General features: G+C 43.4%; 1 protein-coding gene across 1 annotated transcript in view; it reads left to right on the top strand.

Moving 5' to 3' along the window:
• The first annotated feature begins 14,588 nt into the window (after nt 1-14,588).
• The window catches only part of RHEB (Ras homolog, mTORC1 binding), a 47,955-nt gene continuing 47,612 nt past the window's right edge, over nt 14,589-14,931 (top strand). The window contains exons 1-2 of the mRNA XM_024754507.1: nt 14,589-14,665; nt 14,784-14,872. Of these exons, the coding sequence (XP_024610275.1) occupies nt 14,589-14,665; nt 14,784-14,872 (166 nt within the window). The remainder of the gene's footprint in view (nt 14,666-14,783; nt 14,873-14,931) is intronic.

The following is a 14,931-nucleotide window of genomic DNA, read 5'->3' as shown; positions in this document are numbered from 1 at the left end:
TGATTTCTCTCTCAGCTCTTTTAAGCTGTAAGAATTCTCTACCCACCTTCCTTTTTTCAGGTCATTTAGTTGTTGAAGAAATCGAGAGGCTTATCCGATAGATCTCTGCACATTCTGGATTGCTGATGTTTCACTGGGTGTCATTTAGCATGTTCCTCTATCCTAGTAGTTAGACCTGGGGCTTCGTCAGACTCAGGTTTCATTTTTTGGCAAAAACATTTCATAGACGGGACTTGTACTTCCTATTACAAGACAGTCAGGCATTGTGTGTTTCCTGACATGCAATTCAGCAAAAAAACCAGAAAGCAAACACTCAAAAACAAGAAATGGAGTGTCAAAAAGCCTCAGAAGGGCTTCCCTGGTGGCGCAGTGGTTAAGAATCCGCCTGCCAATGCAGGGGACACGGGTTTGAGCCCTGGTCCAGGAAGATCCCACATGCCACGGAACAAGTAAGCCCAGGTGCCACAACTACTGAGCCTGCGCTCTAGAGCCCATGCACCACAACTACTGAAGCCCACACACCTACAGCCTATGCTCCGCAACAAGAGAAGCCACTGCAATGAGAGGCCCGCGCACCGCAACAAAGAGTAGCCCCCGCTCGCCACAACTAGAGAAAGCCCACGTGCAGCAACGAAGACCCCCAACACAGCCAAAAAAAAAGCCTCAGATATTCCACTGCTGCTCCAGTCTGGCATAAACAAAAAACCTTAACATTCCAGAATCTTTAGTCTTATTTTAGACCATCCATTTTCATCTTTCATTTATTTGAAAATAATTAAATAAGCATATTTTAAAAGAAATGTTTATTTTGTGATATATCATGAAAAAAATTTTCCTATGTATTCAGTGAAAGAGAAAAGTATGACCACATAATACTAACATTAGTCAGTCCAGCAGCTAGCATAAACTTCTATTTTTGGCTCTTTGGAGGTAAGAAAATTTAAACATTTAAAAGATGAAATAAAAATGATTAAAATACACATAAATATTTCATGATGATTTGGTAAAATGGGTTTTAAGTACCATTTCAGAACAATGCACTCCAACTAAAGAAATATCAAAGCTTTATCCTTGGATTTTATCCAATATATGTTGAAAATTTTGGTGGCTCAAGAAATTTTTTCAGCTGTAATTAACAGAATCAGCTTAACTATCATACTGCTTTGGCTATTTAAAGTTCTTTTCTTTCTAGTTAATGATACAGCCAAGAGATGAGTATCGAGAGCGGGTGAAAAGAATTACGTTCTGGGGCTTCCCTCATGGGGCAGTGGTTAAGAATCTGCCTGCCAGTGCAGGGGAAACGGGTTCAAGCCCTGGGCCAGGAAGATCCCACCTGCCGCAGAACAACTAAGCCCGTGCACCACAACTACTGAGCCTGTGCTCTATCACCCACGAGCCACAGCTACTGAGCCCTCGTGCCACAACTACTGAAGACCTCGCCCCTAGAGCCCATGCTCCACAACAAAAGAAGCCACTGCAATGAGAAGCCCATGCACCACAACGAACAGTAGCCCCTGCTCGCCACAACTAGAGAAAGCCCGTGAGCAGCAACGAAGACCCAATGCAGCCAAATAAATAAATTTATTAAAAAAAAAAATTATGTCCTGATAAGTTTTTGTCAAAGCTGGTTTTTACACATATTGTTTCTTATCCATGCTCTCTTTGCTTTGCTCTCATGAAACTCTCCCCCAAGATGGATATATATTGACAACAGCCCAGGGATGGAAGAGGGAAATAAAGGAAAGTTGTCATTCTCTCCATCCCTTTTTGAATATCTCAACTCAGGTCAAAATACCTCAGTTCTGGGCTTCCCTGGTGGCGCAGTGGTTGAGAGTCTGCCTGCCGATGCAGGGGACGCGGGTTCGTGCCCCGGTCCGGGAAGATCCCACATGCCGCGGAGCAGCTGGGCCCGTGAGCCATGGCCGCTGAGCCTGCACGTCCGGAGCCTATGCTCCGCAACAGGAGAGGCCACAACAGTGAGAGGCCCGCGTACAGCAAAAACAAAACAAAACAAAAAAAAAACCCGTCAGTTCTAACACCAGGCTTCAACCTTAACATAAATGTGCATAAGGAGGAAGAATACAGAAAACACTAGGGGTTTGCCATGTTTCCATTAATCACTCAAGGAGTTTTTCCCTTTACTTGGCACCCCAGTGTTTTGTACACCTGAAATAATGCAACCTGGTAAGATTTAGGGCTGGTGAAGGGACTAGCTTCTTTTGTAAAGTGGGGAAAAAGCTACGATGAACTCAGGTATATTCCCAGACAGCTCCATCTAGGAAATAGTATACATTTAAGTTGAAAATCCAGAAGTTGATTCTCTTTAAATTATCTGTTCTTGTGTGTCTCTTGGAAAGCTTCTGCATCCTCCTCGGGTCACCCATGCTCTTATTTGAAGACCTCCAATTTTTAAGTGTATACTGATACTACAGGAGACTAGAATCAATTTCACCCGCTTTTAAGTACATTCCCTAGGTTTCTACCAGCTGACAGAACACATTCAGAAACCTAAATGAGCGCCATCAGAGCATCATCCTAGGAAATCTGGATTAAATTGACCATTTCTCAGAGATAATCTGAATCAAATTGGAAAGTATATGCCAACCTCATTTAGCATCACAATTTAACAGTACTGGAAGTCAGCCCTTTACCAGCTTATGAAACTCACTCTGTACAAGTATTGCGTTGGGTTCAAGTTATACCCAGATGGCAGTTGCTCGAAATAACCTTTGCATGGAAAGGTACTATGCTCTTCTGCAAGTGGGAAATGACTGCTTTCCTACTGGGGAAAGGGGGGGACAGAGTGGGTCTCCCACAGTGTATGTAGGGATGGTCTCTAATCTCTGACTTTTCGGCATGGGGGGAAGATGCAGGGGGTGGGGTGGGGCAGAGGTCCTAGAACGGGGCCCCAGAGAGGAGCAGCCCATGTCCTTCTCGTCTTCTAGGCAGCGCTTCCCCTCCCAGCTACGCCTGGGGAGGAGGAGACACTGCCAGGAGGGAGGAACTCCACAAGGGCCCTCAGTGAAGTAGAGCTGCCTCAGGACCACGTGGTGCCCTGAATCTGGGAAGGTCTGCCAACAGGAGCTGTGTGGAGGGAGTTAATACAGCAAGTTCATCAACAATAGAATTAGTTGGACTTCCCTGGTGGCGCAGCGGTTAAGAATCCGCCTGCCAATGCAGGGGACGCGGGTTCAAGCCCTGGTCCGGGAAGATCCCACATGCTGCAAAGCAACTAAGCCCGTGCATCACAACTACTGAGCCTGCGCTCTAGAGCCCGCGAGCCACAACTACTGAGCCCACATGCCACAACTACTGAAGCCCGCATGCCTAGAGCCCATGCTCCGCAACCAGAGAAGCCACTGCAATGAGAAGCCCACGCACCACGAAGAGTAGCCCCCGCTCACTGCAACTAGAGAAAACCCGCACGTAGCAACGAAGACCCAATGCAGCCATAAATAAATTAAAATTTTAAAAATTAAAAAAGAGCATTAGCATAAATTGTAATTTGAGTTTATTAAATATCAGTGGGAAAGGTATAAAATCTTATTGCTTTCACTTTAAAAACTTGTTCTATGAAATTTAAATGTTCATTCAGCTTAATAAAAAATTATATTTTTACCAAAATAATGACTGGCATGTGGCTTTCTGGAAGCCACCAAAATGCACAATAGGAAGCACAAAAGTACAGCTGTTAGAAGTGTAGGTGCTGAAATAAAAATACGTGTGGGTGCTGGCATTCTAGGCTCCACTTGACGGATGTGCCATCTGGAGCAGGTCGGCAGCCCTAAAGCTCAGTTTTCTGTGTTTTAAGTGGAGATACTGCATCAAACCCATCCTCAGAATTGGTGTGAGAATTAACCGAGATAATGCATACAAAGCAGTTGGAACCAAGTAAAAGCTCCATAAACTGCTATTGTCATAGATCATGATAGAGTCATATAATGGAATACTACATAGACGGTCAGAATTATGCTGTAGATGGATGCATATTTGCCAAAGAAAAATGGTGTAAAATGGCATGGACAGTATTTCATTTTTGTAGGTTACAAATGTATAGATATGTGATTAGAAAAAAAGTCTAGAAATACATTATACCAAAGTACCAACAGCAGTTACCTCTGGATAATGGAATCTCAAGAGAATTTTTTTTAATTATTATTTCTTCCACCATGTGAGTATACAACAGGAAATCTGCTACCCAGAAGAGGGCCCTCACCCAACCCTGCTAGCACCCTGATCTCAGACTTCCAGCCTCCAGGAGAAAGAAATCTCTGTTGTTTATAAGCCACCCGGCCTGTGACACTTTGTTACAGCAGCCCAAATGGGCTAAGAGAGGGTTACTTAAGAAAAAGCCTGACTCTGAGCTAATAAGCCTTTGGTTGTATGGATCTATCCAGTGATGGTGAGTGATCCTGGCTGCCTCTGCGGTTTACCCAATTTGCAGCAATTACTTCAATGGGGAAGGGGGGCCATTGAGTGGAATAAAAACTGCAAAACTAAAGTTACAAAATGTTGACAACTGTCAAAATCAATACTTCTTGTTTAACGGAAATCTACTTACACAATCTGAAATTTGAAAAGCACCAAATTACCATCATTCCTAAGATCCGCCCCCTCCAATTGTATAGAATTTAAGTGCTCTACCCCCTGATATTTTCCTTGACTGCATTACTGGCCGGCCCATCCACCTCTCCCTCTGTAAGTATTCTGACTAAATACTGACAATGGCCAACTCTGTACCAAGTTCACGCAATGACACAAGAGCTGCTCCTGAGAACCAGCCAGTTAACAAGCAAAGGCCTTGCCTTGCGTCCTGGCTCCTGAGAAAAGCTATAGGTTGACTGCCTTAGTGACAGGTTACACATAAAGGTGAGGCACAGTGGGCTCTGGAGGGCAGTACTGCTCTCCCACTTGGGTTCCGCTGCCCCCCAAGAGCAGCAGTTGTCTCCTGTTTCTACTTGTTGCACCCCTCTCTGCTGTGTGTCTTCGGCGGCTTATGGCTCCTGTTTCCCTGTGTGTCTTTCAGCTTCTACCCTGCTTCTGACTTGACGCATCTTACACTCAAGCTCCGAAGGGCTGGGAAAGCTGAGCCAATCGCACACATGAGATCACCCTTCCGAGCCAGGCTTTGAGCAGGCCACCCCTGGGTCAGGTGCCCATCCTGATGCAGCCAGCGTTGGGCCAGAACTGCAGAGTCACGTCACACAGACCACGCCCACCCGTGCAGGAAGAAACCCCCCGTAGCACCCTATGGACATGAAAAGCCTTCCAAGATCTCCCCAGAAAGCAGCTGTATAATTAACCAGCGAGCACCCTGCCTGTTCTGCTCACTAGAGTTGAAAATAAAACTATCCATACAGACTCAATGTACTAATGTAATGACTTTGATCTAATATTAGCTCAAGTTACTAATGAGCTTCTACATTTCAGCAAACACTGAGACAAAGCTATACTCCAAATCAGGATGGGATATTTCAGTTCAGAATGCATGTACTGTTAAGCGAGGTTTTATAAGGTAATCTACTCTTCAACCAGGGCACAATGCTTATTCCCAAAATTCTCCTGTTTGAATATTCTTACTGTTTAGTGTACGGCACACACTAAACGACACATTTTCTTGAACTCTTGACGGCTGGCTAATTTTATGCTTGCGTTAATCTTAAAAATTACAATTCTCATGGAAAGTTCACAGCCAAATTTTCTTACGCACAATAAATTCAAGCTGGCTTCTTTCTTGTAGTTTATCTGGGCACATCACCTGTTTTGTTGTTTTTTTGCTTTTTAACATCCAACCCATTTTGTAAGTTTCCTCTTCGACCTTGACCTTGGTCATGCTGACATCCGACTAACAAAGGAGACTTCTGAACCAAGCCTGGCACTGCCCAGTTCAGGGAAGACCTCTGTATAGCACACTGAGGTCAGATCTCTTTCTTCCTTCAGCCAAGTGCTGCCTCTAAGGCTTTTCATTGGTTTGTCTCCAGCTGGCTGTTCCTCTCTCCTCTTAACTACTGTAGCTGGTTTTCTTTTCTTCTGGGCTACCTCCTTAAAGATCGAGCAAAAGAGCCCTCCCAACTTTAGAAGCTCTGGGATGGGAACCTTTTTAGTTCAGGGAAGCATTTGATACTCCTTGCATGTTTGTGTTTTGGTTGACTCGCTTTAATTTCAAAAGACTTATGTAGCTAATCTTCCTTCTATCAAAATCAAAGGAAAGTTGGCCTTTCCTTGGAAATGAAATCTTTAACAAAAACCACATTAAAGACCAAGTAACAAGAAATGAACTGATATTATGAAAGAATTCAGAGAAAAGTAGGTATCATAGAATAATTTGAAAACAAGGCTAAGAAGAAACTTTATATTCAGTGCCATATCACATACTGTATGTCACACTGAGGACAGAATCAAGCATTTAATCTGATCTCAAAAGAGAAAAGAAGGAAAGCAAAGTAAAGGGACAAGATGACAGGCTAAGCCTTCCTGAGTGTCGGCTCACCCAGCCCCGTCACTGGGCCCAGGAGGCACGTGGAGGTCACGTGGCTTGCCCAGGGCTGTGCAGATTTTAGGAGACAGAGCAGGAGTTCGAACCTAGGGGTACTCGAAACTGAAGTCCTTGCCTTGCTGATGGGCCAGTTCTGGAATAAAACTGGCATACCAGTCAACACTTCTTTTTTCATAATGATTTAAGATATAAACATCTCTTGCTAAGGTAGGGGAGTCTGAACCAATTGTATCTTGTCCTCAAGCAACACCACACTTAACGATGAAATTTATACTGCTTACTTCCTAAGATCAAGGAGAGGACAAGACAAGGGTATCTGCTCTCATCACTTCTATTCAGAATCATAGTGCAGTAAGACAAGAAAATTATATAAAGCATCCAAAATGAGAAGCAACAAAAACTATATGATTATCTATGTAGAGAAGCGAATGGACTTCTACAAAAAATCTACAAAAACTAGTGAGTTTAGCAATGTTTTAGAATAAGAAATCAATAGTCAAAAATCAAGCAATCAAAAAATCAAAAAATTTAAATCCCATTTATAACAGCATCAAAATACGAAATACTTAGAGTAAATCTGATAAAAGATATATACAGCCTATGCACTGAAAAGTACTAAATACTGCTGAGAAATTAATGAAGACCTAAATAAGGGGAGTGATATACCTTGCTCATGGGACAGAAGACTCAGTATCACTAAAATGTAAGTCCTCCCAAAATTGATTGTAGATTCCAAACAATGCCAAGCAAAATTCCAGCAGGCTTTTTTGTAGACACTGACAAACTGATTGTAAAATGCATATGAAAATACAAAGGTCTTAGATTAGTCACAACTCTGAAAAAGAACAAGATTAGAGGAATAAAACTACCTTATGTCAAGATTTATTATAAAGCTATGATAATCAAAACACTATAATGTTGACGTAATGACAGACATATCAACAGAAGAGCGTCCAGAAATAGACCCACACATATGGACAACTGAATTCTGACAAAGTTGCAAAAGCAATTCAGTGGAGAAAGAAGAGTCTTTTCAATGAATGGCGCTGGAACAACTGGATGTTCATGTGCAAAAAATAAAAGCAACTTTGATCCGTACTTTTCACCACATACAAATATTAACTCAAAACTCAACAGGTTTCAAAAGAAGATACACAATCCAGAATTTTTATAACATTTCATCTATGATGGCCACTATAAAATATAAATTACTAGATGTGAAAAGAAACAAAAAATGACCTATAATCAAGAGAAAAGTCATTCAATCAAAGTAGACCTATGAATGATCCAGACATTACAATTAGCAGACAAAGATTTTAAAATAACTACGATAAGCGTGTTAAAGAACTTACAGGGCTTCCCTGGTGGCGCAGTGGTTGAGAGTCCGCCTGCTGATGCAGGGGACACAGGTTCGTGTCCCGGTCCGGGAAGATCCCACATGCCGCGGAGCGGCTGGGCCCGTAAGCCGTGGCCACTGAGCCTGCGCATCCGGAGCCTGTGCTCCGCAACGGGAGAGGCCACAACAGTGAGAGGCCCGCGTCCAAAAAAAAAAAAAAAAAAAAGAACTTACAGAAAACAGGGGTATGCTGGGGAGAGATGGGAGAACTTCAGGAGAGAGGTGGAAACTATAAAAGGGAACCAAATGGAAATCCTAGAACTGAAGAATATGTTGTCCAAAATTTTTTAAATTATTAAACTAGAAATCAGAAAAACAGAGGCTTAGTGACTGGTAGAAAGCTATCAAACTGTCTAATATGTGTGAAATTGGAGTCCCAGAATAAGAGAGGAGAGAGTATGAGGGCAGAAAAAAAAACACCTGAAGAAATGTTGGCAGGGAAGTTTTCCAAATTGGATCAAAAACAGTAACTCACAAATCTAAGAAGCTCAGTAAACCTCAAACAGCATTAAAGCAAAGAAAACTACACACAGACACGTCACAGTCAAACTCTAAACACCAAAAATAAAGACAAAATCTGAAAAGCAGAAGGGTAGTGGGGAACATATTACATAAAGGAATTAACAAGATGATAGCTGACTTCTCAACAGAAAAAAAATGGAGGCCAGAAGGGAACATCTTTAATACTAAACACACACACACACACACACACTCACACACATGCTGCCTACTTAAAATTCTATATCCAGCAAAATAAAATGTCTTTCAAAAATGTAGAGGAATAAAATAACATGAGGGAGATATTTGTGGTGATAGAACAGCTCTGTATTATGATTGTGGTTTTGGTTACACAAATCCACACATGTAATAAAACTGAATAGAACACACACACACAAATGAGTGCGTGTAAAATTGGTGAATTCTGAATGAGTTCTGTGGATTGTACCAATTTCCTGGTTTTGAGATTGTGCCCCATTTATGTAAGATGTTACCGTCAGGAGAATGGTACACAGGACCTCTCTGTACTATTTTTAAACTATCTGTTATTTCAAAATAAAAAGTTAAAGAAATGAAATAAAGACAATTTTCAGATAAATAAATGTTGAATTTGTTGCCAGAGACTATAAGAGATGCTAAAGGAAATTCTTCAGGCAGCAGGAAACCAGGGTAAAGCATAAAGCCCCGTCCGTGAGGGCTGCACACAGTGACCTCCTTCCAAATAGGACAGCATGGAAAGGGAGAAAGAAGAGTAACTTACCTGTGGGAAAGCTGACAGTCACCACCTCAGACAGGTGATGAAGGACAACAACCACAGTGGTCGGTCACAGGGATACGATGCACCTTTGATGTGATGAAAATGGCACTTTACCTCTGTGCTCTTCCTCCCAAAACCTGAGAAAAACATCAGACAAATCCCAAGTGAGGAACAACCTACAAAACACCTGGTCAGCATTCCTCAAACTTTCAAGGTCATCAAAAACAATAAAAGTCTGAGAAATGGTCACATCCAAGGGGAGCCTAGGGAGCCATGGCAACTAAATGTAACGGGGTGTCCTGGATGGGACCCTGGACCCGAAAAAGGGTGTTAGGGGAAAACTGAGGAAATCTGAATACTGTATGAACTTTAGCTAATAATAATGAATCAATACTGGTTAATTAATTCTAACAGTACCACACTAGTGTGAGATGTCCATAACGGGGGAACTGGGCACGAGGCATGTGGGAATTCTCTACACTACCTTCCCAATTTTTCTGTACATCTAAAACTGTTCTAAAAAATAAAAGTTTGTTTTTAAAAAAAGACTTGAGAGAGACAGCAACCAATTGCACCATATGGACTTTAATTAGATTCTGATTTGAACAAACTGCAAAGAAAATTATGACACATTAAGAGACATTTGAATAGTCCAGCTATTTGATGGTATTAACGAGTCCTTAATTGGCTTTCTTTGTTTTCAGAGTAAAAATGGCATGGTACATTTTTTTTTCTTAAAGAGTCATCTTTCAGAGAAAATACTGAAACACTTATGAATGAAATGGTATGACGTCTAGGATTTACTTCAGAACAATCCATGTGTGGGTGGGTAATGGGTAGCATGAAACAGGATGGTCCCTGACTCGGTAAACATTGAATGAAGCAAGTGATGGGTCTGGGGTTCATTGTACTAAGCTACTTTCATATATGCTTGAACTTTTCCAAAGAAAAAAGCTGCAGAAAAATTTGTAACATCTGCCTTAGTGTTCTGGATGCTTAGCTTTTAAACGTCTCATTATTTGTTAAGGGATATTCACTACATTATCAGCTAATATCAAGGTGTAATTACACTTAGTCATCATTAATGATAGTGGATGTGAATCCATATTTTTAATGCTCTTAATTTTTACCTTTTTGTAGAAATTTTTGGTCATCTTCTTGGAAGATATGATTAGATTATGTTTACCTTTCATGTGGCTGGCAAAAAGCTCATACAAGGAAGAGGTGGCAGCCCTGCTATTTTTCTTAGTGTGTGCTTATATTGCATTTTTATTCTCAGCGGCCATGGCTCACGGGCCCAGCCGCTCCGCGGCATGTGGGATCTTCCCGGACCGGGGCACGAACCCGTGTCCCCTGCATCGGCAGGCGGACTCTCAACCACTGTACCACCAGGGAAGCCCCATGGTTTCTTTGAAGGAAATCTTTTAAGACCCGTGACCATTTTGTGAGATTCAGTTTAGCAGAACTTAAGATAATACATTCTGAAATTCCTCAGAACCAGACATGTGAAAAGCAATACATTATAATATTCTGAACACTAAACAGTGAGGACAACACTGCCGGCCCCTCCCTGCTGTGGAAGCCCCAACAGGACACCTCTCATCCCAGGCACCACACGCCACCGTCTGCCATGACGGTGCCATGTCAATCCATACACAGTATTACATATTAGCAAAGCTCAATTATTTTATTCTTAAAATAAAAATGTTTAAAAAAACACAAGAAGTTTTTTTTTTTTTCCCTGCACACCAATGGTAGACACCCTGGATCCCAACACGCTGGATAAAACCCAACACTGAGAACTCTTCGCATAGGAGGAGGAACCAATGGTGAATATGTCTCTCAAATGGTAATTATAACTTTCGGTGACTCATGAGCACTGTGACTGAATTCCACATCTAAGGCACATTTGAAGAGCATGTGTAATCGAAGCCTCGGTGGCCAAGCCATTGCCTGGTGTTATCGCGAGGACCTGGCCCCCCGCTTCTCCCGAGCATCCCCAGATGCTGCTGCTGCTGCTGCACGGGCTCTTAGGAGCAGCTGCTCCCCTCCAGCCATCATGCCTGATGACCACACAGGGACCCTCAGGACCTGCTCTGCCGGGCAGCTAGCACTCTGCTAGTGAACACTCCCCCTAGGCACAAGCTGGCTTGGGGTGTTGGGAAGAAGGCCAATTTCACCCACCGCCCAGCAGAAACTAGATTCAAACTTTAAATGAAACTTTACTGATAATTTGAGGACAGCTGACGGGTTCGTTTTCTAGAGCTGCTGCTAACAAAATACTACAAACTGAGGCTTAAAAAAACATAAAGGGAATTCCGTGGCGGTCCAGTGGCTAGGACTCTGTGCTCTCACTGCCAAGGGCCTGGGTTCAATCCCTCGTTGGGGAACTACGATCCCACAACCCATGGGGAAAAAAAAAAGTAAATTTATTTTCTCATAGTTCTGGTGGCCAGAAGTCTAAAACCCTCCCTTCAGAGGGAAGCAGGGCCATGCTCCCTCTGAAGTCTCTGGGGGAGGGCGCTTCCTTGCCTCTTCCGGCTCCTGGGAGCACCAGGTGCTCCTCGGCTTGTGGTAGCATCACTCCAGTCTCTACCTCCCTCTGTGTGTGTGTCTGCATCTCCTCTTCTCTTATGAGGAAACCAGTCATATTGGACTAGGGCTCACCCTACTCCAGTATGACCTCACCTTAACTAATTATATCATCAACAGCTCTATTTCCAAATAGGATTACATTCTGAGAGCGTTAGGACTTCAACATATCTTTGTGGGGGACACATTCTGACATAGGCTGGGACCTGGGACCCTTCACTGCAGTGCTTGCACCTGGACAAACATCTCCTCTCCCCAGTCCTGGAGCAACAGAATACAAAGAAACTAAAAGGGACTAAAAATAGCTGCATGCATGTATTGTTGGGGCCAATTATGAACAATAAGATACAAAAAAGCCAAAACCCAACTGCCACATCTGAGGTACCAGGGGCAAAAGCATGATCCCTGCACACAGCATCACCAAGGGGGAGGGCAGACTACCTAAGCCACCTCCAGCCGGACCCACCAATCGGCCCCCATCCTCTCCCCATTTAAGGGACCCACTCACCCGCCCTCAGGGAGTGAGCAAAGGCACCTGTTACTTGTTCTAGCTCCCTCCTGCTACAGCACAAGTCCCAGTAAAGCCTTGTCTGAATTTCTCATCTGACCTCCTATCAATTTCTACTCATTAAAGAGTCCAAGAACCCTGGTCGGTAACAATTCATCCCCTCACATAGCGAATAATCTACAGCTACTGGAGAGGCCTGACCTGTCCTCAGAGCTCCTGCTGAGCTGACTTCCTTTCTCACACTCAGCCCACGCCATGGACTGAGGGCCACCCCAGCTCACTCCACTTCCCGCTTCTAGGAGCACCTCATGAAACCCCCACACCTCAGGGTTTGGGCCAGGCTGATCCCCTGGCTTTGGAAAAAAAAGAGGATCTTCTTTCAGCCCCGGGTAAGTCAGGGGCATGGCTTCTGCATGATGGCCTCATGCTAGGAAACTGAGGCCAGGCCTACCAAGGCCCTGCCGAGGAAACCGCTCTCTCATTCACAAGACCACACAATGAAATGACCTTGGCATGCTGCCCAAATCTGGATTGTTTGATTTTTAACAATACCCTATGTGAGGCATAACAGACCACTCTGATTTGGCTTGTACCAAGGTTAAGGTGAGCCTAGTTCTTTTTCAAAACACAAGACAACAGCAAAACGCCTTCATGCCTACTTTCATTTAGGGTCACCCTTTCACGTGTGAAAAGGTAAAATAATTTCACAGATGTCTTTCTAGGAAAAATAAGCATAGTAGTGATTTTCACTCCTCTCTTTCTTAGTCTAACCCAATGTAGAAAAAAAGACGTTTTGTACATTACCTCCGGGAAGTAGTTCCGACTACAAGTCAGATGTCACTGGCCTTAGAAATGACATCCCACAATATAATCCCAAATAACGAACAGCTGAAGCTTCAACTGCCATGAACTGCCATGAACTGCCACGACCAGCTACACAGGAGGTTTGGGCCAAGGGAGCCTAACCTGGCCAACCTATAGGTTTAGCATGAGCTCCTCACTCAAGAGATAATGTTAATTAGCTGACCTCACCGTGTCTTCTCTCTGGAATTTAAATGGAAGAGACAGGATTCTTGGTTCCCAGGGAAACAGAAGGACACACAGAGAGAAGGCAGTATGCAGAGGCGATAAGACAGAGCAGAACCTGCACAGGAGAAACCGATTGGTGGCAGAACTCCCTGCTGCTGAAAAGGTTAACAAGTGTTCTCAATCAGAAGAACTACAATTGATCCTTAAACATCACAGGGGTTAGGGGCACGGATCCTCTGCTGAGTGGAAAATCCGAGAATGGCCCTCCGGATCTCTGGTCCCTCTGTATCTGCCACCCGGCATCCACAGATCCAACCCACCTTGGATTGTGTAGTACTATAGTATTTGCTATTGAAAACATCCGGGTGTAAGTGGATCCTGCAGTTCAAACCGGTGTTGTTCAAGGTCAACTGTACTTTGAATTCAGAAGCAAGTCCATTTTCTATATGGTCTGGCTGCGGTCAGTTATTTCTATGTGAATTCATACATCAATCCCAAATATTTTAGGTAATCTGAGTCATTTCTTAAACCAAAGAAATTCTCCCCATTCTGGAATAAAGGAATTTTCAGAACTCCTGGGTCTGGCCTTAAAGGGCTTTAACACAACTGAAACATTTCTTGAATGAATTTGTCCTTTACAACTGCATTTCCCAGTCTGGACTCCTACAACTCCCAGGCTAGGACAGTGCTTTCAAACTTTTTGAGGCAACGCACAGTAAGAAATACATTTTACAATGGAACTCAGTATACAATACACATATATAGCATAACTATAAATATACGTACACATACAACAGAAGTGTCATGAAACAATACTCACCCTTACTATGCAAGCTACTTTTTTATTCTGTTCTTCTATTTAAAAAAACAAAAAACAAAAAACATCCACTAAGCTGATTTCACAACACACTAGAGAGTCTAGTACCGTCAGTTCAAAATACTGCAGTAGGTGCATCCAAATTCATAGGATAAAAATTACACATTTGACCTGAATTTTTAAAACTATTTCAACTAATTACAGAGCAGAAATGCAAAAATCCATTAAGATAAAATACAACTTTAAAGGCATTTCTCACTTCCAGCTGGTGGCCTGGTGCTTCAATCTGTAGACGCCCCAGGACATGAATATGTGCACACCCCCTCTCCTGTAGAGTACTTCAGCGGGATGGTGTAAGGATTCTGCCGTAACGCCAGTGTTCTAACTCAACAAGGCGTCTGTATGAGGCTGTCACCTCTAAATCTTCATACCAGGAATCCTACCCTGCCGCTCAGCTTCCTGGGGGCTCCTCCTCTGTGCTCACTGGGAGAGGCCATGACCAGAGAGCGGCGGTCCCACTCAGCCACGCTGGTCAACGCTGCCAAACAGCCCGAGCACAACAGGGGACATCGGTAGGATTAGTGGGTATCTGCTTCTTTGGCAACCGCCATGGACAAGAATACCTACCATGACGGAAAGCTCTGATCGCATCCTCACTTCTTGGGCCCGGCTTTCACCTTCTTTTTGCAGGAACCAGGCCTCCCGGGCTGGCGTCCCTTCTTGTACCCCAAAATTGGTGCCACACCCAGGGCCCTTCACCAGCACCACTGGAAAAAGGGGTTGTTAGTGCGCCTTTTGTGGTAAATACAGCAGCGTCCCTTTACCGAAGAGGTCAACC

This window comes from Neophocaena asiaeorientalis, unplaced genomic scaffold (assembly GCF_003031525.2).
Source record: "Neophocaena asiaeorientalis asiaeorientalis breed wild unplaced genomic scaffold, Neophocaena_asiaeorientalis_V1.1 scaffold407, whole genome shotgun sequence".
NCBI lineage: Eukaryota > Metazoa > Chordata > Mammalia > Artiodactyla > Phocoenidae > Neophocaena > Neophocaena asiaeorientalis.
Note: the sequence above shows the minus strand (reverse complement) of the source record. Positions and strands in the feature narration are given on the sequence as shown.